Source organism: Sinohyriopsis cumingii, chromosome 12, assembly GCF_028554795.1.
Source record: "Sinohyriopsis cumingii isolate HCF-2022 chromosome 12, ASM2855479v2, whole genome shotgun sequence".
Classification (NCBI taxonomy): domain Eukaryota; kingdom Metazoa; phylum Mollusca; class Bivalvia; order Unionida; family Unionidae; genus Sinohyriopsis; species Sinohyriopsis cumingii.
Window position 1 is genome coordinate 35583449 of NC_142972.1, and position 22668 is coordinate 35606116.

General features: G+C 36.0%; 1 protein-coding gene across 1 annotated transcript in view; it reads left to right on the forward strand.

Moving 5' to 3' along the window:
• The first annotated feature begins 1177 nt into the window (after positions 1 to 1177).
• Positions 1178 to 22668, forward strand: part of LOC149786250 (sushi, von Willebrand factor type A, EGF and pentraxin domain-containing protein 1-like) — a 37627-nt gene continuing 16136 nt past the window's right edge. Inside the window, exons 1-7 of the mRNA XM_089976631.1 lie at positions 1178 to 1516; positions 2577 to 2664; positions 2925 to 3047; positions 4175 to 4345; positions 7655 to 7825; positions 10886 to 11068; positions 18659 to 18829. Of these exons, the coding sequence (XP_089832757.1) occupies positions 1178 to 1516; positions 2577 to 2664; positions 2925 to 3047; positions 4175 to 4345; positions 7655 to 7825; positions 10886 to 11068; positions 18659 to 18829 (1246 nt within the window). The remainder of the gene's footprint in view (positions 1517 to 2576; positions 2665 to 2924; positions 3048 to 4174; positions 4346 to 7654; positions 7826 to 10885; positions 11069 to 18658; positions 18830 to 22668) is intronic.

The window sequence follows — 22668 nt, forward strand, 5'->3', positions numbered from 1 at the left end:
TGTCATTACTAGAGTGTCTGTTTATTATCTTCTTAAACTTTCACGGAAAAGAAAATGAGAGAGAAAGCAAAATAAAATATGCGAAAAAATTTCTCAGGATTTGTAAAGCTTGCTGTTTAGAGATCTTTTACATTATATATTCCAACATCTCTTGTCAATGACATGTTATCATGATTTGTACCTAGTTTTCTAGTTAACATGTATATAGCATTTGACCAGTAAAATTAGTTACTTTGATGTTGAGAATTAAATTGGTGAAACGAAGAGCATGACAGAAGATGGTCTGTTTAAAACATCGTTACTTATACCTTAGGGTTTGATATAATTCAACTATCTCTGGTAGAGGTCAATAAATACAACGCTGAGATTTGTCAACGTCGTATCTCTTTAATTATTCGAATCTACAAATTATGTTTTAATAGTTTCTACAATTCTGGGCTAAAACGAATTTATATTCTCTCCCTTCAAGCAACGGCATTGAAATCTCTCACGAATGTGGGGTAGTTTCTGTTTCCTATAGAACATCTTTCCATGAACAATGAAAAATTTAAAAATGACAGCTTACTCAAAAGTATTGTCCAACAAGGCGGACTTTGATAATATTTATTTTCTTTACAAGGCAATGTATAATACAATGCAATCGCGTGCGCGGACAGGAAAGGGTCTAATAGATTTCATTATTTGGAAATTCACAATGACGCAATCGGACGCAATGAACCCGATAACGTTCTCCCTATTGTTTAACGGCACATATGTACCTTGTTGGAAGAACATTGTGCGTCAGTTATCTTTATTTCTAATTAATTACCCGGCATATGTTAATTATTTTTTTTTATTAATCAAACTTTAAAATCATACAATTGCTACTCATAAACAAGACCGCCTTTCGTGTTTGCGTACCTTCGGGCATACTAAAATTAAATGGCAATTGGTTTGGAATCTTCTGATGCATAACACATTCTGGCAAGATGACAGTGGCAAAATATCACAAAGGTCATTCTCAACTTTACCTAAAAGATGCCATTTCTCTAATTTGTTTTGTGGAAGCTTCCCAAGAGGAACGTTAAACCTAACTGTATTGATCAGTTGTAGAATACTGATAATATTTCACAACTGATAATCTTCAACACAGGCTACATTTATCAGTGTGCATCGTACGAGGCATAACACTATCGCGATGAAACTGAAGAGTGTATGGGTTTGGTTGCCCTGTATGCTTCTGGACCTAAAATATTTCCATGGAGCTCGTCCCAGTGATTGTATGCCGAGGTCCACCTTCATGAGCCGAGGAGACTCAAATGGCTGGCGCTTGATAGGATTCGTTTTCCACTACTATAAGAAGATTTCGTTGGGAGACTGTGCCGAGGAATGTCTTCGCCGGACGAACTGCAAATCACTGAACTACAATGTTATTACCATGTATTGTGAACTGAACACAGAAAGCTACACCACGATGCCAGCAAATATAAGTAACGATTCCGAATTCTATCATAGCTTGAGAAGTACATGGGAAACGGTAAGAGCAAAGGGGTGTTTTTATCGAAACCATCTAAAGAATCAAATAGCTTCATTTCCGTCATTTGGTTTTGTTTGCTTTCATTTGCATGTACTTTTTAAATTCAGAACGTCACGCCTTTGTCAGTGTTCTATGCCATCTCTCTCTCTCTCTCTCTCTCTCTCTCTCTCTCTCTATATATATATATATATATATATATATATATATATATATATATATATATATATATATATATATATATATATATATTCCGACGATTTTCCCAATGAGCAACAGCTGGTCCCAATATGAACAAGCAAAACGTTGATATAAAACCGGCACAGTAACAATGATAAATTAGCCATTAGCGATTAGAAACAATGGCGAGTAGAAAAGAAGAATGATCGATGATTTATATAAAATACTATTTTATCCTTAAACATTTTTTTGTTAAAAATAATTATTATTTTGATTGATTTTTCTTCACACTTTGAGGATGAATGGATGCAATGAGCGTAATGGTCTTTTCATTTAGCATTAAGGTAAAATGCGAAGTTTAATATATACTTCTAAGCGTTTAAATTCACTTGGATAACCTTGATATAGGGCCCTTGACAATTACAAACGGGATATAACCTTATAAGTTGCAGGTGCAAAGGTTGCTCTCGGAATACGTTCAAATCATGCATGGCACATGCTCACAACACGTGAATAGATGCACCGCAGAGAACACTGCATTTTAAGTCAATATGCTACAATTTATATCGATACTTTAAAACTTAAGAGTGGGAAAAAGCTATAAAAAAATCTATTTAAAGTTGCATTTTGACACCGCCAATGCACACGGTGTTCCACCGAAAAGATCCTTTTATTTTTTCTCCAGAATTATGGACTGTTTGCAGACCAGTTTGACTGATGTGTTCCATGCGCTAGAGCCTCAGTCTAAACTTAAGCTCCGACGTCGACAGACATGGTCTGATGTAGTATCAACTCCAACAAAAGCTTAATTAGGCTAACCACTGTTCTATTATATTGCACGTACACTTCCAACCATATTAAATATTTCTTTTAATTCTTGTAGGGCAATTTGCTGCTGGGTTTCACACTCCCCACTTGCTCAGTCAACCAGAAGGTGTCGGAAAAAGACCATACAACATGTATTTTAGCTGGTATGTTCTTTCCAGACCATCTATCCACATGTGTACAAATGAATTTGCATTTGTGTTCACTTTCATAGTTTTTAATCACTAACAATTCTCAACATCGAATTTAACACCATTTTCAAACTAAAACAACGCAATAAATCATTAACAAAATATGTTCAAGAAAACCTATTATATTGAGGTCCAAGCGAAAGTAGGGTTTTAGCCAATAGATTTTATAAAGACTGTATGTATAACAGAATATTGAAGCTTGTGTTTTTATTCAGAATGCAATCCTCCTCCTGAAAGACGATTTGCACAGTACACGAGCACCCTGCGAGAAGTGGGTTCGGTCGTTTATTACAGCTGCCTCCCCCAGTACGGATCGTTGGGTGACGTCACCAGCACATGTAAGCCAGACGGCTCTTGGAACGCTAGTTCATTCGAATGCTGGAGAAGTAAGAGAGAGTTGGGAATATAGATACGTGGTTCTTGCTTTTCTGCTCTCTTGCGTTTCATAACATTCTGAAACAAAAATCTCCGATTAGCACAGGTGCATCTGTTTTGTTTTAGGACGTTTTTGCAGGTCTCATACATTTTTCTCTGATATAAGAACAATATAGATGTTAGGATCAAACTAGTATAGCCGTGTCTGTTATCCATTTAATTTGTTTGGAAACTTTATTTACTTCAAATCTGATTGATACGTGTCTCTCGTTTGACTATTGTCATCCTATTAATATAAAATCATTATAATCTTGAAACAAATAATATATCAATGTTAGATTTGTTTAAGGTCCATTTTCTTCCGATTTATCTATGCGATTTTTTCGGTTACAATCGTCAAAGAGCTGCTTAATAAATGTCCTTTATCAACCTTGATAATGATGATTTATTTCTTCACAATACATTTTATTCCTTGTTGTTTTCGGAAATTAATATGCAACGTTAAATGTAAGTTTCCACACTTTTCGATGCAAGTAGAATGGACAGATTATACTGGCAATTGGTAAGCTGCAATGATTCCAGCTAGTAAGGTACTTAAATAAGTAGGGTACTATGACTCTTGTAGATGCAAAAATTTTCTGGATTATATGGTATTATTCTTACAATCGACTAAATGCTATACATTTGTTCTAAAAATGTTTGATCAACAAATGCTTGCAGTTCCTTAAAAATCAGTACTAAATTGAAGATGCAATCAATTTTATGTTTGGGGGGTGATGATGGTGGTCGTGGATACTTTGTTTATTTGCTTAATTTCTCTCCACATTTTGTTGGAAACATCTTTCGTCCTATGATATGTATCAATGTACCATATTATCTGATGAAAAATGTCTTTAATAAAAAGAAACGTTTCTCGACTTGATATAATCCCTTTCCGTAAAAAAATTAAGTGGTTGATGCCTTGCCGATTCCGATTACTCAAGGTTTGGCTATGGGTGGGAATGCTGGGGTGGGGATGAATAACCCAGTTAGATGTGAAAGCAATTATTTAATTTTGCAAAAATATAGTGTCATGTTGTTTCTTCTGCAGATTGCACCCACCCTCCAGTTGTTAATCATGGCACCACCAAACCCCTTTGGGCGTTAGAAACACAGATCCTCTCTTACGTATGTGACGCTAGTTACGAGGCAGTGGGAGACACAAGGATAAACTGTCAATCTAGTGGTTCCTGGACAGAAATTAACTTTTTGTGTCTAAGAAGTAAATATTGTTTTCTTATAAAGCATTTCCTGGAAAAATATTGTAAATTTTCTATAACGCCAACGAACTAATATGAACCGTATGTCCAGTCCAGCGATGTTAATTTCCTTTCAAATTTTGGAATTAGTTTTAGTTCACCCACCCTTAATGGCAAGTGAAAATGCGACATGGTCCTGAGTCCGTCGTGTGTCCGTCATCATTAGTCGCAATCATTAAATTTGTATTCCAGCTTCTTTGTATCGAGAAGATTTGAGTTTGCTGCAATTAAGTCAATATACGCTTAGAAAAGGACATGAATGAAGCAAACAAATCACACAATACAATCTGTTTTTAATAGCTTATACTTTTTACGTATGCATATAAATAACAAGGAAACAATGGACATAAATTCAACAGATTAACAGGTAGTACACCTTATACCTAGCCTGCGCTAAGGTTTAACGCACCAGACATTGCTTATATATTTAATGAGACGAAAATCCACTGTACGGAAAACAACTTTTCAAGACACAAGCGATTATACATTTTTGACAACTGTATTATACGATTTGTTTGTAACGGCGTTGTTAACAGATGCAGAACACAGTGTGATATAACACTCTGGTCAGATCAATGAAACATGTCATTATGGATGGCGTTAGCTGATTGTGGAATATTCTATTGGCATTTAATAAATATCACGGCAGACTAGTAAAATGGGCATTCAGGTTTCATGTCTACTTTTTAATACAAAAGCTGTTCACTAAATGTTTAGTACAATTGCTTGACGAATAAACTTTTAACGCTTCCACTAACTCAGAAGAGAACTGAAACAATTTAACATAAATTTTTCAAAACGTCAACATTTCACCAAATCATAATAGGGGATACTTTAAAAGAAAGAAAATACTTGATTGATAACTGACGAAACGGCGTATCAGGGTTTCTGAAAGTCTAAACCGGCTTGTGTGTGGAAAGCTTACAAATGTTATAACAAATGAAGCGTAGGAACTGTTGAATAACGGAGAAAATTGACAGCTGATGAAATTAAATTAATGGTATCAAGTGATGAAAAAAAGGGTGACTTATTTCTTTCGGAAATGAATAAAAACCAACCTGATAAGGAAAAGAATGGGGCTGCACAGAAGATAAAATAGCTAGAGCCTTATTCATTGAAATTGAACAATACAATCAGGAGTTGAAAATAAGCAAATGGAATCTGCAATGCGACTACTGGTAAAACATTTGTTGATTAGGACCTAAAGACAAAATGAACGAAGAACGAAGCAAGAAAACCCACGAAATGTTTGTGATCGTGAGGGAAGCTAAAATATCAAAAGGCAATATCAGATGACATCATTCTAGTATTTACGTATTTGATGAGTAAATTCAAACTCATTGCCAATGTACATGAACTGTATATAGAGCTCAAAATATGACTTTACGTTACTGGCATAATGTATTTCAATGACTTTCGCTGTCATCTGATTTGCCATGATCTCTGTTTGAATTGAGCGCTATCCTGATAACATTCAAACACATACATTTTAAAAATACCAAGGGACAGAAAACAAACATGATGAAGGAATATTTCAAAAATGTATCCTGTATATTTTCCAGTTTATGTATTTTCCCTTTGACCACAGTTGTGTCAACTGATGCTGTTACTTGAGTGTCTATTAAATGCGTTGTTAAACGATTCTGGAACAGAAAAGAAGAAAGATTTAACTATGACGAATTGCAGTCGCGTGTACTAAAATGTTCGATTTCCTTTGCCTATAATATCGAACGACAAAGCGGACGTAAGCAACCCGATACACTTTTTATTTATTAACGATATATGTACCCCGTTGACGGAACGGTATGGTTCAGGTATCTTTATAATTCATTTAATACCGGATGTATTATGTTCATTATTTTCTGAAAATGTTGAAAATTGTTATAAAACTTTTTTTTTAAAAATCAACTAAATGCTATAAAGATTGTGAGGTATGTGTGTAAACTTAAACAAAACTGAAATCCAAGTTGATCTTCAAAATAGTGCTTCTATTCGAAAATACAAAAAGTGGACCTATTATGATTCGATTTTTAAAATGACTAAAGTTTAAAAATAAATAGGTCTTTTATACACTCCAAAATTATCGTCTACGCCAGATAAATTGAAACTTAAGTTACAAGCTAAAAATACAAAACGAAGCATTCAAACTACTATTTGATTATATCTTAAGCCAGTCCGAAATAAGGGAACGATAGAGAAGATTGCACTTTTCCTTATTGCTTAACGCGCAAGAGTATTTGATATGAACTGATGACGTGACTTAGTGCATTAAAATTTCATACTAAGAAATAACCTTATGCGAGATAACTTAAAATGTAATTCACACGAGACTTCGAATAGGTTGTGGTATATTAAACGACAATCCTTACAAGAAACAATTGCTCATTCCGCAATATATGTCCCTGGGGTGAACCAGAAACATACAATGATTGTTTCTTACACTGTACACAGTATATGACCATCAAAAGCTAAACTTTAATAATGTTACACCATGTTATAAATGCAACTTTTTATATTGATGGGAAAACCTCTGCAATCGCTAAAAATCAACAACGAGATTTTCAAGGCGGTCCAAACGTAACTGTAACTAAGAAATGTGTGATATCACTACTTCACAACTGTTGTATCTCTGGTACGTATTTTGTTACTTTTTATATCACCCACGCTGAAGTTAAAGTAATATTCCCCAATCCCCAATCTCCATTCCATTATACGTGGTCTCTACCAATGACAGCATCCTCTTAATGTTTTTTCTTTATTTTTCTCGTTTGTTGTCTTGCAAGTATACAGCAACATGTTTCTGTTGTAAATACGTATAAATTACTGTTTGACATTATTACAATATTGTATATAGTATTTTTCCGTAATATCTCAATCGCATTTTTCAATATTTATGCAATCTAATGCCCTCATTACTTACACCAGCCACGTTATAAAAAGTAAATATTATTGTAAATGAGGACAGATCTGGAAATAAGCGCATGCTGTTGCTCAATCCTAAACATATATATATATATATATATATATATATATATATATATATATATATATATATATATATATATATATATATTATCCGGTTTTATGGACTTTCCATGATTACTTCAGCAAATAAACACTATACAAATCATATATAATCGCCAGTACCACACAGAGTTACATTTTGTTGATTCATAACCATTTACTTGTTTGTTTATTACCTGATAATCAATGAGAACATTTACATTATTTGCTTGCCGACAGATAAAGATAGTAATAATTTTTCGTGCCAGTTTGTGAGAATCCTCCACTCGTACCGAACTCCAGTCCTAATGCCAGCCGAACCCTGGACGGTCGTGCAGTGTCATACACCTGCCATGTGGATTATGTTGGTTTTGGGAACACGGAGGTACTCTGCCAGCCAGACGGCACTTGGAGCAACTCAACCTACGTTTGCGTTAGAGGTAATATCCGTCAGTCATTTTTGTTTGCTTTCTGGTTGTCACAGTAAAGTATGCAAGATGCAAGTATTACTTTGTACAATCAGTCAAAAAACGCCATTTGCCTTTCTCCAGCATACTGCCTCATATTTGAGGTAGGTAAAACAACTCCAGAGCCTATTTGTACTATCTGACTCTCCTTCTGATTCTACGATCTAGTCGGGGGTGGGGGGTGGGGGGCTGGGTAGGCCACGAGACAAAGTGCTCAATAATATTCTTGGACTAAACATTAAATCGGAATTACAGTTAATTCAATCAAGGACATTGTGAATTATATTATGGTAATACATCAAAAGAATGTTAACACATCATCACATTCCAGGCTATTTGGCATATTAGGACCATCTAGACTAGAGGCACATCAACACATTCAACACTGGAATTTATTTGGGAAACACCACTGGAATTCATTTGGAACTTTTGGTAGAACTTATAGGACTGTTTGGGATTTAATTCATGATAGAGCAAGTTGCTGTTTAAAATTTCACTTCGTATTCCAGGGAAATGAATTATTTGTTGAATTCTACAAAACTTGTTTATTCTCACTCTTTTATGTTGCTTAGTTTAAGACCATAGAGTGGGAAAGGTCTTTTTAGCACTTCAAAACGAATTTTGTGGCAGTAGGGAAAGCGTTGAACATAGTATAAGAAATAGACCGGATGCAACTTATTTACATCACAGCTATATTTACCATGGCGACATTCCTAACTTAGTCTATTGACAGGATTAGTTTTAATATACCATATATTTAAATCTGCTTAGTTTATTAGAATAACCTGGTATATATTTTATTCACTTGGTGCATTCACTCAAAGCACATTGAAGAGTTTGTCTTCCTTTCAATTTATCATATTTCCTACAATGGACAAATTGAGAAAAAAGGACCAACAGAATATTGTTTCGGAAATCCACATATGTATACCATTTGAATAAAAAAATTCATTATTATATGTAAATCTATATATACATGCAATGTTGCTTGACTGTTGCACACAAAGCTAAAGAAACCGACATAACTGCAAAACGTTACCAGTATGTGCTAGATAGACTGATAGACAAGGCAACATTGTACTCCTCCCACTTTATGGTCGAACATAGAAGACACACTTCGTTTGAGAGAGAGAGAGAGAGAGAGAGAGAGAGAGAGAGCAAGCACTGTATATCATGTCTTGTCGGTGACATGCGGATGATGACATCTAGTATGTATATAAATGTGTAGTCATAGTAAAAAAAAAATCATCGACTTACAAATTGTATCCACGAACTCTCGATCTGCGATTTGCTTTTCTAATCGCGTTGATATGTGACAGTTGTAAGATAGAGCTCTGCAAACTCTACAACATATTCTTTTAGGTAGAACCACATATTGCTCTGCTTTGTAATCGGTTCAGAACATTTTTCCTCATATAAAACTAGCTTGAATATTGAATGAAAAGATTCAGTGGATAAACTGACAAACACCTGCATCAAACGCACACCTCTTTACGTGTATATGTTATTTTGTATTCTTAACAGTGAAGAGTATCCACAGAATGACTGCATGCACCGTTGATAAGTTGGCGGAATTATGTCTCAGTTGAAATCTAATTTAAAAAACAAACATTTGGAGAAGTGTTTCGGCAAACTATCTTATCCGAGCTGAAATTTTGATTCGAAGTCTAGTTGAGCTTGAGCCTGAGAATGGTTTTATAAATCAATTTTGTGGTGGCAGTGGCATTTCCACAAACGAAAGAGCAATCGGAAAAGCAGTTTCATCCACTAGTTATTCAAAAATATATATATATGTGTTTTCTCTGTGTTTTTATATATATATGAAAATCCCTGAACTCTGATGATGGCCATTGTACGATCTTGTTCCTAGTATTTAGGAACAAAAGTATCGTTATTAGAGTATGCATTGATTTTTGTTTGAATTCACTCTGTACAAATCATGAAATAAGATCTGAAAACGTAGCAATGTCAAAGAAGATCTCAGAAAACCGGATATTCACTAAACCGGAAACACGAATTCTCTCTGTTTGTATAAGTAATTGACTAACGTTTATACAAACCAGTTATACGGGAGAAATAAGTAAAAATCTCCAGTGGAAATGACCATGACACCCATGGTGCAGTGTGATTGGTCGAGTGAGAAAAGCTCATGAAGTGTTTTTATTTATTATTTTAGGAGATGGTTTTAAAATTTCCATTATATTTTTTAATTAATATGTTATTTTCCATAATGCGATTCGTTCCTCATTAATTTCCTTTTCCATTTCTCAAAAATGGTGGGGTTTTGTTTAATGTAGTCTCAAAACACACGTTAACAAGAATAACCTCTCTATGGAACCTTTTATCGGAATTTATCTATACGAGCATGTTTTTAGTCAATGAAAAGGCATAGTGGTGTGCTTTTCATGTTGGATGCGCACGATATTGCTCCAAGACATACAACCATGACTTATTACACCAAATGGATACTTAGTCTGCGAGTGAATTAGGCCGTCATAACTATTCTAGTTAATATTTATTCTAGTCGAGCTAGACAAATAGTAAAATATTAACAGCTACTATGCCTGACTATCCTGTTGGATGATTCAGAGAGTTACAGTGTATATTGTTGCATTGCTGTCGAGCCTCCAACCATCTTTAAAAAGTGCTTATAATCGTATTTATACGTTTCAGGAAGGACCAGTCTCATAATGATAGGACTGCAGGTAGTTCCTCATATAAATCGAATTTACAAAGAGTGGCTTTAATTTGGGTATTTTTCATAACGTCTATACCCAGCGCAGAACAAAAATATGGGCTACGCAAAGTTTAATGGAACAGACACTTGTTGCACGAGATTTTTGCACTTGATGCTTAGGTCTTTTCAAGTTTGCTTGTTTGCGAGTGAAGCAGTCTTATAGGTATGTCTAAATATCGTTGGAGAAATAGTTCAATGCAAAACTTGTTTGTGGTCACGACTATGACTGGTGACGTCATACTATCCTTCATGTTAATATTTCTGTATGTAGTCCTGTTTCTTTCGCCTATTTATAGAATGTAAAAATCCACCCACTGTGCCAAATAGTACTCCAAGCGTAACGAAGGCTCTCCATGGAAACTCGACGGTCTATTCATGCAACGTGAATTATGTTTTATGGCCACCAGGCACGCGTACGGAAGCAAGGTGTGAGTCAGATGGCAGATGGACATTTTTGGCGAGTTTCTCATGCAAAATAGGTTTGTAATAGCCCAAACTTCGTTATTTGTCTAATTTTGCATGTAAAGCTTGTCTCAACTATCAAGCATAAACGCTTGAATTATTTTATTTTCTTAAATTTATTTGATCTACTTAATTTCCTATACTCACATATAGAAGAAGAAGAAGATAAGAGGATGAGAAGAAGAAAGAGGAAACAAAAATAAAAAGGACGAAACATTAATTATATCTCTACATTACTACTCGTTAGCATCAAACGGTTTTATGTTGCAAATACTTTCTTTCGAACACTAAATGCAAATTAAGCATTCCCACCCAAAATCATTGTAATTAATGTGGCTGATTAATATAAATAACTATTGTTTCTACACTAAAATCGACACAGATTGTTTGGTTGAGTTAATTTTATTTTTGGGTGATACCCATAAGTTACAGCCTCTATATAGTATTGATTTACACTTAGAGATGGTGAAGTTTTCAAGCGCTTTCTTCAGATTGTAAACACGATTGTTTGGGTTTTTCGATTGGGTCAATTCAACTTTTCAGATGCAGTCTATAACTGTACTATGCTCGCTGTCGTATTGTACTGTTTCCTCGTACACATCAAGACCACATACATGAGAAAGCATGACCACGAATGCATAATAAATGTCTCGATGAAGTTACTTTTCTATCTACTTAGTTATTTCCCGTCCCAAGGTAGTTTAATAAATCCAACATTTGAAAAGTATATAAAGAAACTTTTTATATTAGGTCTGATGCCAAAACCCGCGTTTCAACGCACTGTACTCTTTTTTTCATTGCACACCTATATATATATATATATATATATATATATATATATATATATATATATATATATATATATATATATATATATATATATATATATATATAATATGAACGCTGTATCAATGATATGCCCGGAGATGTATAAATCTTTCATTAAAAGGAAACGAGGCTTGCCGAGTTTCCGTTTGATGAAAAATTTATACAACGAGTGGTATATCATTGATACAGCGTACATACTATACATATATTTTATTTATATCACATACAGATTCACATATTTGCCCTTTGAACGGAGTTAAGATATGCTCTGCCAACTATGTATTGATCGAGTGAATAATCTCCTCACATCCCTGCTAGTGTGTCAACTACAAAATGTAGTTCTATTCCTTTTCTTGTTGTTCACAATCACATTTGCAAATTGATAAGTTGGTTGTTTTCATTTTAAGTTTCTGTTTTTATTTACATTAATTAAATCAATATGAAACACTCTTAAGATTTAAACATGAAAGATTGTTTTATGAAGAAAGTAGAGCACAACGAACACGTTAGCCTTTTGTACATTCTGAACACTCAGGCATTCACGTATTTGCGACTGGAAATTAGCGTGGAATGGAAATTAAACAAAATGAGAAACCAACAATAGGTAAATAAAACATTGTAATATATTTATAGTTGATCTAAGTTATTATTATGATATAATCAACATTGATACTGACCATAACATTCTCTCTTCCCCCTCTTCTTTTCATTTGGACGGTTTGACTTAACTTTACCATTATTCAAGGGTCCAGAGGCATAGTCGTATGTCAGAAGCAAAAATCCCCAACGCTCGTATTTTCATGGATTTTTGCCCGTATCTTGCTACGATAGTCCAGAGAGAGAGAGAGAGAGACAGAGAGAGAGAGAGGGGGGGTGCACTGTTTATACATTTTCATATTTAATTACTAATAATCGAGTTTTAGAATATTTAAGAAACAACAACAACAATAAAGCATTAAATACTGTACACCTCGTATCCGACAAATTTAACTTAGTGTCGATAGTCTATTGCGACTATGTATCACTGATATAATGAACACTGTAGATGGATCCCGAGAAAAATGTAAACATACTATTACAAGGAAACATATTCTTGTACATTACTTGGTGCAAGTTCAGTTTTAAAGTTTTCGTCCAACCCAAAGTGCGTTTCTCTCACTACATATTTCTGTGTATGTTGCCCCTTATGCATGATAGGGGAAATGTGAACAGAAAAAAGATATGATTGCGATTAAAATGTGTATAATGTTAAATTCCTTTAGAAAACGGAGACTATTGATACTTTTTTCATTATTTTCATACGTCGTTAATGATTCATGAGTGGAAATCCATCATTGATCTATAGGCCTGCAGTTGGAAGAATGTTTATATGTTCGTATTATTGCGCCATGGACGAATAACAATTTGATATACCAGTTGTATTGGTATATCAATTTGCTTTATTAGTGCACTGGATGCAGCAAGGGATCACGTGTTTTAGGTATTGATTAAGATACACACAATAAACTGACAACGAACAGTGCGAAACTAGTATCTGATTAACCTGAGCGCGTTCGAGCCTTGATGGGTCTATTTCAAAGGCAAATACAAAACATAGACAAGATAAACAAATATAACACAGAAACCGTTGTATTTGCAAAACTTTACATGGCTGTTTCTATAGGAATTTAACCTTTACATTTATTATGTTTCAACTAGGCTATATTAGCTTGTTGCGGATGCTGGAATTTTTATTATTATTCCAGCATTCCAATGGTTTTGAAACAGACGGTTTGGCGGGGAAAGAAAACCCCGTTGAGGTTGTTTCGGAAAAGTTTTAGTCGGAATTTGGCCGATTTCGGTAAATTGTTGGGCAAATGTTTGCTCAAAACCAGCAATTGGTCGGATTTTGACCGATTTTGGTACATTTTTGGGCAAATGTTTGCTCAAAACCAGATAAGAGGTCGGTTTTTGGCCACTTTTCGGTACATTGTTGGGCATATATATATATATATATATATATATATATATATATATATATATATATATATATATTGAACAGTTAATTTCATGGTCTCAACACTTACGATTAGCGTGCATTATTGCTTGAAAGTTAGAAGAAATACAGCTTTGCTGGACGCTGGAATTCAGCAACTCATCTTATAGGGAGTCAATACCAGGTACCTTGTAATTCTTCATGGCTTTGATAGCTGTTTTGACCTCTGTTTGGGCAGATGGGGTAATATCGATGATATTAATGTCATTTGATGGTGGGGGGTCTGCTGGCGCATCAGGCTTTGGCTGGATTAGTACTTCTTCGAAGTGATGGACCCATTTCGCAGGCTGCTCTCTTTGCGTTGTTATCGCTCTTCGCTGTTTATCTTTAACTGCCTTGAAGTGGTTGGGTTTTTCTCCACAGAGCTAATTTGATATCTTGTATATCATGTTCAGTTCACCCTTTGAGGCTGCTTGTTCTGCCTCATTTGACAGTTCCACAAAAAGGTTCTTTTATTCTTCTGAGCGCTCTTGTTCACGTCTTTATCCTTCAGCTTTTAATATTCCTGTGCTCCTTCAATCATCCTTAGTTATTTCGCACTCAGCAGTTTGTCATTTGGCCTATCTCCTTTCATCTATTCTTTTCCAATTCTCTGATATTAACCATTGCTTTTCTTTCCTTTCTATATCCAACGATTTTCTTTGCTGCTTTAGAGTATGTATTTTTGATGTTAGTCTATGCACTTTTAATTGTGGTATGGTCTTCCTCATCTTCACTGCCTAATGTTTTAAAACGATTTTTAAGCTCGATAGTAAAATCTCTCTTTATCTCTGGTGAGCAAAGCTTGCTGATGTCAAACGCTTTTCGCTGTTACTGTGTGGTATGTGTTGCCAGTAGATCCAGCTTTATCTTGGTTATCACAAGGTCGTGATCACTGCTGACATCTACCCCGCTATGGACCTTGACATCTTGAAGAAATCTGCGCCACATTCTATCGATGACAACATGGTCAGTCTGGTTGATAGTGTGTCCATCTTGGTATTTCCAAGTTAGTTTGTGGATGTCATTGTGCGGGAAGACAGTGCCGCCTATTACACAGTTGTTGTTGAGGTAGAAGTCCACAAGTCTTTCACCATTATCATTGGTTACTCCACAAACATGTTGCACCATCACGTCCTCATTGTTTGTGTTGTATGTTCCTACCTTGGCATTCATATCTCCATTTATCAAGAGCATGTCATGTTGTGGGACTTTGGAAACTCATACCAGTCCTCTTTATCTTTCTCTTCAGCCTCATTTGTTAGGGCACAACTCTGCAAGGTGGTGAGTTCGCAGCAATGGGAGTCGAATCTTACTCTGATAAGTCTGTCGCTGCTGATAAGAGCTACAGCACTGGTAAAGAATGATTTAGCCATCACTTGTCATCTTGCGTCCTGAACCTGTCCATCTGGTCTCACTGACACCAAGAACATCCAGTTGTAGTTGTTCGTCTCACTTATGATTTGTGCCGTTTTTTGATGTTTCAAACATGGTACGGACTTTCATGTACCAAGACGAAACGTAGTTTTGTGTCCTAAAAACTCCTAGTCAAGCCACTGACTCTCCGCAAGTGGTTTTCACCAGAAGCTGTCATGACACCTAATAATTTGTTTTATGGGGTGGAATGGCTGGCAGAACGCCCAACCCCCAACACGGATGACCAGATGCTGAATGATTAGTCTGTAGAAAATATATGCTGACTGTTTAAAAGGTATCATTGCGCAATGGTCAGTAATTACACACACCCTCTAGTCTCACTACCAAGTGTTCTTTACAAAGTGCCTGAGCATGTTGTCTGTTATAACAGAATAAAGCACTTGAATATCTGCCCTATCATATCTGGAAAAAACATACCTTCCGATAATGACATATCTACGAAACACAACTGTATTGTTGTACTGATAACTGAGGTAAACATTTAGTGAACGGTGACAAAACAGCCATTTTAGTATTAGACTTTGAAAAAGCGTTTGACACTGTCCTCCACGAATTGTTAAGGGTGTAAACTATTTAATATTTGAATTTCATGCAAAACTTTACGCAGGATAGACTCTTTTTTGTTTCTGAAAACAATGCATTGTGGTAAATAAGTTCAAATCTGATTGGCCCAAAGTAGCTTCTGGAGTACCTCAAGGCACAGTACTTTAACTTCTGGAGTACCTCAAGGCACGGTACTTTAACTTCTGGAGTACCTCAAGGCACAGTACTTTAACTAGTGCTCTTCTCATTGAAATTGCATCCGAAATTCCCTTCTTTGAAGATGCCTTTTTGCTGCAGATCAATTAAAACCGAGCAGGTTACCAAGATATTACATAATGGCATTCCTAAACTAGGACAGAGGGGACTAAAATGGAGTAGGCGATTCCAGCCTAAAAATGCAACATAATGCAAGCAATAGAAAAAGAAATGCCTATTTTAGAACGTACTCGTACAGTTTGGGCCCCCTATCCCAACATTTCAGAAGATGAAATTGAACAGTCCAAAAGCTAAGAGCCAAGTTTATTACATGCAGTTATGACAATACCCCATACCGTATGACGTCATCCTTGAATAAGTTGTCCTGGAAGCCATTAAAAAGACACAGACTTGAAACTATATTATTATTGTTTGTACAAAGTTCTTAAAAACAAAATAAAGATATCCTGTCAACATTTATTTAAAGACAAAAACGTAATAGAAACCAAAATGAATATATTTGTACGATACCTTTGGCAAATAAATTCAGCTTTTCAATTAAAACAAAAATGTCGCTACGATGAAGCAACGAACTAATCAAAATCAAACTCAACGGCAATATTTTGTGAATGAAAGACTGTTATGACACCAAAACGTATCTTTAATACATACATAACAACTGATGTTGATATTATTAATATAAATAATGAAATAAGGTTTATATTTTTTAATATCGTGGGTTACCAAAAAATTACTGTGCCCAGACTTCCTTAATTTTCTTTATTCTTTTGAATTTTGAGGGGAGCCACTGTACCCAAGCAATTATTGCGGTCGAGATACTCAGCGAGGCAATTTTATATTTTCTTACTTACTTACTTACTTATGCTTAAATTAACGTTGTTTTCCCCAATAAGGCATGTACGACTAGATTATTCCCACAAAGTGTGATACTTAATTGATCTGTGGGAGAAATATGAGCCATACCTCACACGCGTTTATGCATACAGAAAAAGCTATTTAATTAGTCAGATTCCGGGGAAATTAAGCCTCATGTGAATTAGTTTAGAAGATGAGTGGGAATTGAAAGAGACACACTCATACTCATCTCGATACGGTCTGAATCGTATTAAGATGCTCGGTGGAGATTAATACCCCACTCAAGACTCTACGCCTGTTTTGCGCACACACGCTCATCGGGGCACCTGTTTACTAAACGAGTGGTAATCAGCCCACGCAACCATCTTTGAATGTCCGAGCAGCGAAGGTGAAGAGAGGATTCTGATGAGGGACACCAACGTCAACTGGAACGATACCTGAAACATCGTTGATGTACCTAGTCAAACCATACTTAGTCATTTCAATCGGGTTTCCCAATTGCCAATTCTGTATAATCTACAATCTTAATTAGAGTCATGCATACCTTTAGGTTGTACGTTTTCGTATCATTCCTAATATTTCGTCAGAAATGTAATAATGTCCGAAATTAAGACGAATATTAGGTTAAAGTGACCCAATGAATGCTGTTATTCGTGTTAGGAAAAATTGGTTTGAATTTTGCACGGTGATAAAAGAATCATGATAGCTTATTCGTATTTCCAAGCCACAATGGAACGTCTGATAATGATGCATTTTGGTCAGTAGCCCTTAAAAGGACTCTTAGGACTGCAGTCCGAAAGTTTGGCAACGGTCTTGCTCCTCTTTATAATCTGCTGCACTACTTCTTTCCTCGAATGCCTCAAACCCGTGTTGTTCTGTCAGATTTTGAGCGGCTTCGATAAGGGTGGACTGGGATTGTTGATGCTTGCTTCGGGGTTTTAAGTTGCCTCCAGGCTAAGTACTTAACTGCACAGCCCAGGAATATATTGTCAGTCTGTTACCTCGCTCTTTTAAAGCCGGTTCACAGCCTCCAGCTAGTAACCCGAGCCTTACACAGGGCCCTAATGGCCAGTAGTTATCTAGCAGCCATGATGGCGTCGCACCATGTCTTGCGTGATATTTCCTTCCATCGCGACGTGCTCAGTAGCTTTAACCAGGCGACTATTTTATATTTTCTTTCGATTTTCATATACAGGATGGCACGATAAATATAAGCAATGTTCCATGTCTACCATTTTTTAAGATTTCGAAAATTATCTCTGTATCTTTCAGTGTGACGGAGACCATGTCTGGTGTCATTAATGAATATCACAGTTGTAACAGACATCTGTGGAAAACCAGCTAAACGTAAAGCCGTGGGTTAGGAGAATTTAGAACACCGGAAGGCTCAAATGAGAAAGACGTTGTCATGCAATAGTCCTAATCGTTAGATGCTATGAATATCACGTTAGTTATAATGTTTTAAAATTTATGTATTGAGGAATGCACATTCTTTGATGTGATAATTTAGTTTAGCAATTAGGCACAACTGCAAGGTTTTGCACGTCTAAAGTAAATAATTTTCGCAGGGTTCTAATGTTTTCTTGGCTCAACTACCTAAGTGTACCGTCAATAATAATTGCTATTTTGTTTTCGAAATTTATGCAATAATTGTAGAAAGCTACCTTAATATATTTGCATATATTATTTTTATTTTCTGTCTTGCTTTCATCAGAATGCACTGATCCCCCTTCACTAACTTTCGGAACAACCAACGAAAGCTCCGCTCTGGAAGGGTCAATGGTAACCTATGTGTGTGATACTGGGTTTGATTCTGAGGCTGCTATCAAGAGCATGTGCAATGCAGATGGAAAATGGACCGCGCCAAGTGCGTCTTGTCTTGGCGGTGAGTTAAGTTCGAATACTATTTATTTAAGTATATTAAAATAATAATTGTTGACTTAAATACGAAAATGCTACCTTAAAGAACATGATCTGTATGTTCAGACTGAATCTTTTAAAAAAGGTTCAAATTATCACCTCACTCGAATGAAACGAAGAACACTCTTGCCTTAGAGTCTATATTACATATGGCTTTGAAGTAATACTATGTAAAAAAGGCATACAAATGTGTATTAAGATGGTATTATTCAAACATAGCTATCGATACGCCTTTCACCTCCCCCCTCCCCCTGAACAGTTGGGTTGTCTTTTATATTGTTGCTCCAGCAAACTGTTCGGGTAAAAGTGATGCATAGATAGTCAGTTTTATAACACCTTTAGTAGCGATTCCGTGAGTCTCGTGTTTTAGTGTTCCTCACAGCGATCTGTCATTTCAATACGCAGGTGTAACTCTTTACGTATTTTGTTGCTGGTGATATTTCAAAACATGCGTGGTTGGCAAACAACATTAATGATAAAGAAAAACAGTACTGAAGATGGTTGGTGAAAAAACATGCTGAGACACAGACGAGTTTCTTTTGAAATGGACGTAGAGCGAGCGTGATACAGACATATCATTTGCGGAGAAATGTGCAATTGTCAAGTGTTCTTTTTATGGCAGGAATTATCCTGGGCATGCTCTCAATTTCCGTAGGAAAATGCGAAATACGCGGTTAACCAGAAGGTCCATATTTTGTTCTAGACGGTTGCCATTCTAATCCAGCGTGAATATCTCTCAAGACTGACATATGTTTTGGTAGTTACCAGTGGCGTACCAAGGGTAAATGGTGCCCGAGGCGACGATAATGGCCCGCCAACGGTTCTCCACCAAATTAATTTTTATTAGCTGTTTCGGTGCCCCAAAATCTCTGGCGCGCCTGACAACTGCCATGTCCTTCCCCTCCCCGCTAGTACGCTACTGTAGCTAGGCAAGCCGTTTGCCAAATTTATACATACAAGTTTATATATCTCGCCTTACAGAAAAGAATGTTTAGTTCTGATTATGCGTCACAGCCCCTATAAGCCATTACAAAACCTCTAAGGTCGTTCTTATTACAGGTTTCACCGATGTAAAGTGTAGAGCCTTCAGCCAAAATCAAGCATAGTTCTTCGGAAACCTTGTGTAAAAAGACAACGTCTATATGTAAGAATTCAGGGTCAGGGAAAGGTATGCTGTCATGGACATGCAGACGTATCTGAGGTCACTGAGAAGGAAGTTATAATTAAAGTGATTGATATCGTCCGAAATTGGGAGGCGAAGGGGTGTATTATAGGACACCATTCTTAACTGAACCTGGGGATAACTGTGATTTACATTACAAATAGAGGATGCTCCTGTTTTTCCAGCATGCAGGACGATCCCATGGAAATATGTTGAATATACCTAACTGATATTCTGATCTCTTCGCTATTTATATACAAGGTACTACTACATTGATTGAGCAAATCAACTGTTATTACCCTCTATTTTAGACCTAAAAGAAAGTGATTAAATTGTTTGTTCCAACTTTTCATGGATATTCGCTAACCAATGAAGAATGTTCATTGCATTCAAAAGAAAGTCTAAAAGGAATTAACTGTGTGTGTGGATCAACCTTTTGGAGTTTTCGTAGCATGCCAAAGGAAAGATGTGCGATTCATCGGCGTCCGAAAATGTGACTTGCACTAAAAGTTCTAGTCATGTCATTCAGATACAGCTATTTGCAGAAAATGCAAAGTAACCAGTTCTGATTACTATAGTATGTTATAGTTAGTGCTTAAGTGAAATATTCTTGGTGCATCGGACCTTATAAATTTTATAAAAATGCTCAAAATTATGTAATTTAAAAGGAACCTAGTGTTGTGATGCCTATAAAGCATAGTTTCGTTGTAGAGATAAATGTACATATTTTGAAAAGAGGTTTTAAATTGCTTTCATCATGGAAAGAAGCTCATAATGGCGTAATTGTACCGCTGTACACGTACGGAGTATGAGCAAGAGACTTCAGAATTTTATCTCCCGTTTCTATTTTCTTCGTTGTATTTTGTCGTATTTATAATATGTCACACACACACCCCAAAAAAATCAAATTATCATTAGCTTGCTCCACCGTTCTTGCAGTGATTAAATTAAAATTATCCTCTTCAAATAAACAATGAATAATATTTTCCCCAGACTGATATATTCAAATTCCTATCTCAGATGAAGTCTGGGCGGGTCAGAGCTACATTAACAACATGAATGACAATGCATGTTAAAAGTTAAGTTTTCATTATTGGGTGAAATATAGTCAAGCATTATTTTCAACACTGTTTTATGTAGATCGGTACGCTGTCCCAACCTTAGTGTGACGTGACGGGTTAGTTATGCCGCTACTGTGGTAGGTGTGTTATGGTTGGGGTGGGGTGCTCCCAATATTCTATTTAATTTATTACCGAAGTCCCACCCAGGCTCGATTTTGGCTGGAAGTTAAATTAGTGAAAAATGGATGTAAAGCTCCGAGCCTCCAATCAACAATGCCGACTGTTAAATGATTGAATATACAAAAACGAGAAATTCAACGAATAACAATTTAATAACGATTCAATAGTCAAGTGCTTCAAATTTCCCAAGTACTCTCCTTCCACTCGACCCTGTGATAGCCTATTGCATCATTTGATTAATAGCTTTCCGCCTGTCATTGTATTCTACTCATCTGTGTATTCTTCTCTCCTATTCCTCCCATATCTTCCCGTTCTCCCGACTTTCCCCTAATTCCTTCTCCACCTCGACTTCTCTATACCTCTCCTCCTTCTCCACTTTCTCCTCCTAGACTCATTTTCCTCCTCCTTCTCGACTGTCCATACCGACTAGACTTGTCGACCCCGAGTGCTCTGCTAGTCTCATTTCCGTCGCCCCTCTTAGAGACCCGGAACTTAACTGAAAAGGAAGTTCTGTCCCCAAAATGCTTCCTATGAAAACACAAGGACGGTACAATATTTCCCTTAGCCCTCTCATCTCACACTACACCCAGCCTATCATCAGATAACGGCTATTACATTTCTTCGGTCAAGTATTCAATCACATCGAGATACTCGTACTTTCTTGTATGGTAAAACAACGTCGTAATAACAGCACAGTATCAATCACTTCTCATACATACATCAATAAACTGCGTCACATCAGTACATATTCCTAATCCCATTATACTACACAATATCACATCAATCAGACGCATTTCTTTACATTTCAACTCATACAAAGTGCACAAATATTCAAAGATCCACGCTCTGATATGTCCATACATCCATAATAAATAATCTTACACACTTAAACCATTTTCCAGATTCACAATTCAAGCATGTGTAAAATCTAACATATCACATGAATAAATGCACTACGAAGTGACCTAATAGCGAATTAAAAAATTAATCTGACCACAGTCTAACAATCTACATAATTCTCTACATAATACTCAAGCTCTTTCCTCAAATACTCATGTAAATTAAACACTACAAAGGTAATTCTACGTACTAACGATCCTAGTAATTAAATATACATACTACACATAATTACAATTAAAATGCCGTACTATTCTGCAAAAATCGAGCAAATAACTTACTGACCTTTACGAAGCTTTGTCTTTCCTTATAATCTCCTCTCTAAGTTTTACCGCCAAATTTCGAGTGGCTTCCTCGGAGTAATCCTATATTACTCAACAATCTTCCTAGGCGAGATTAAATTTTTGCTTGCTAGTTAGAAGTTTTAATTCGGATCGAAATTGTTATCACACCCTCTGTCTCAATTCCGATTTGGTGTCGTGGTGACCCAATCTAATCACACTT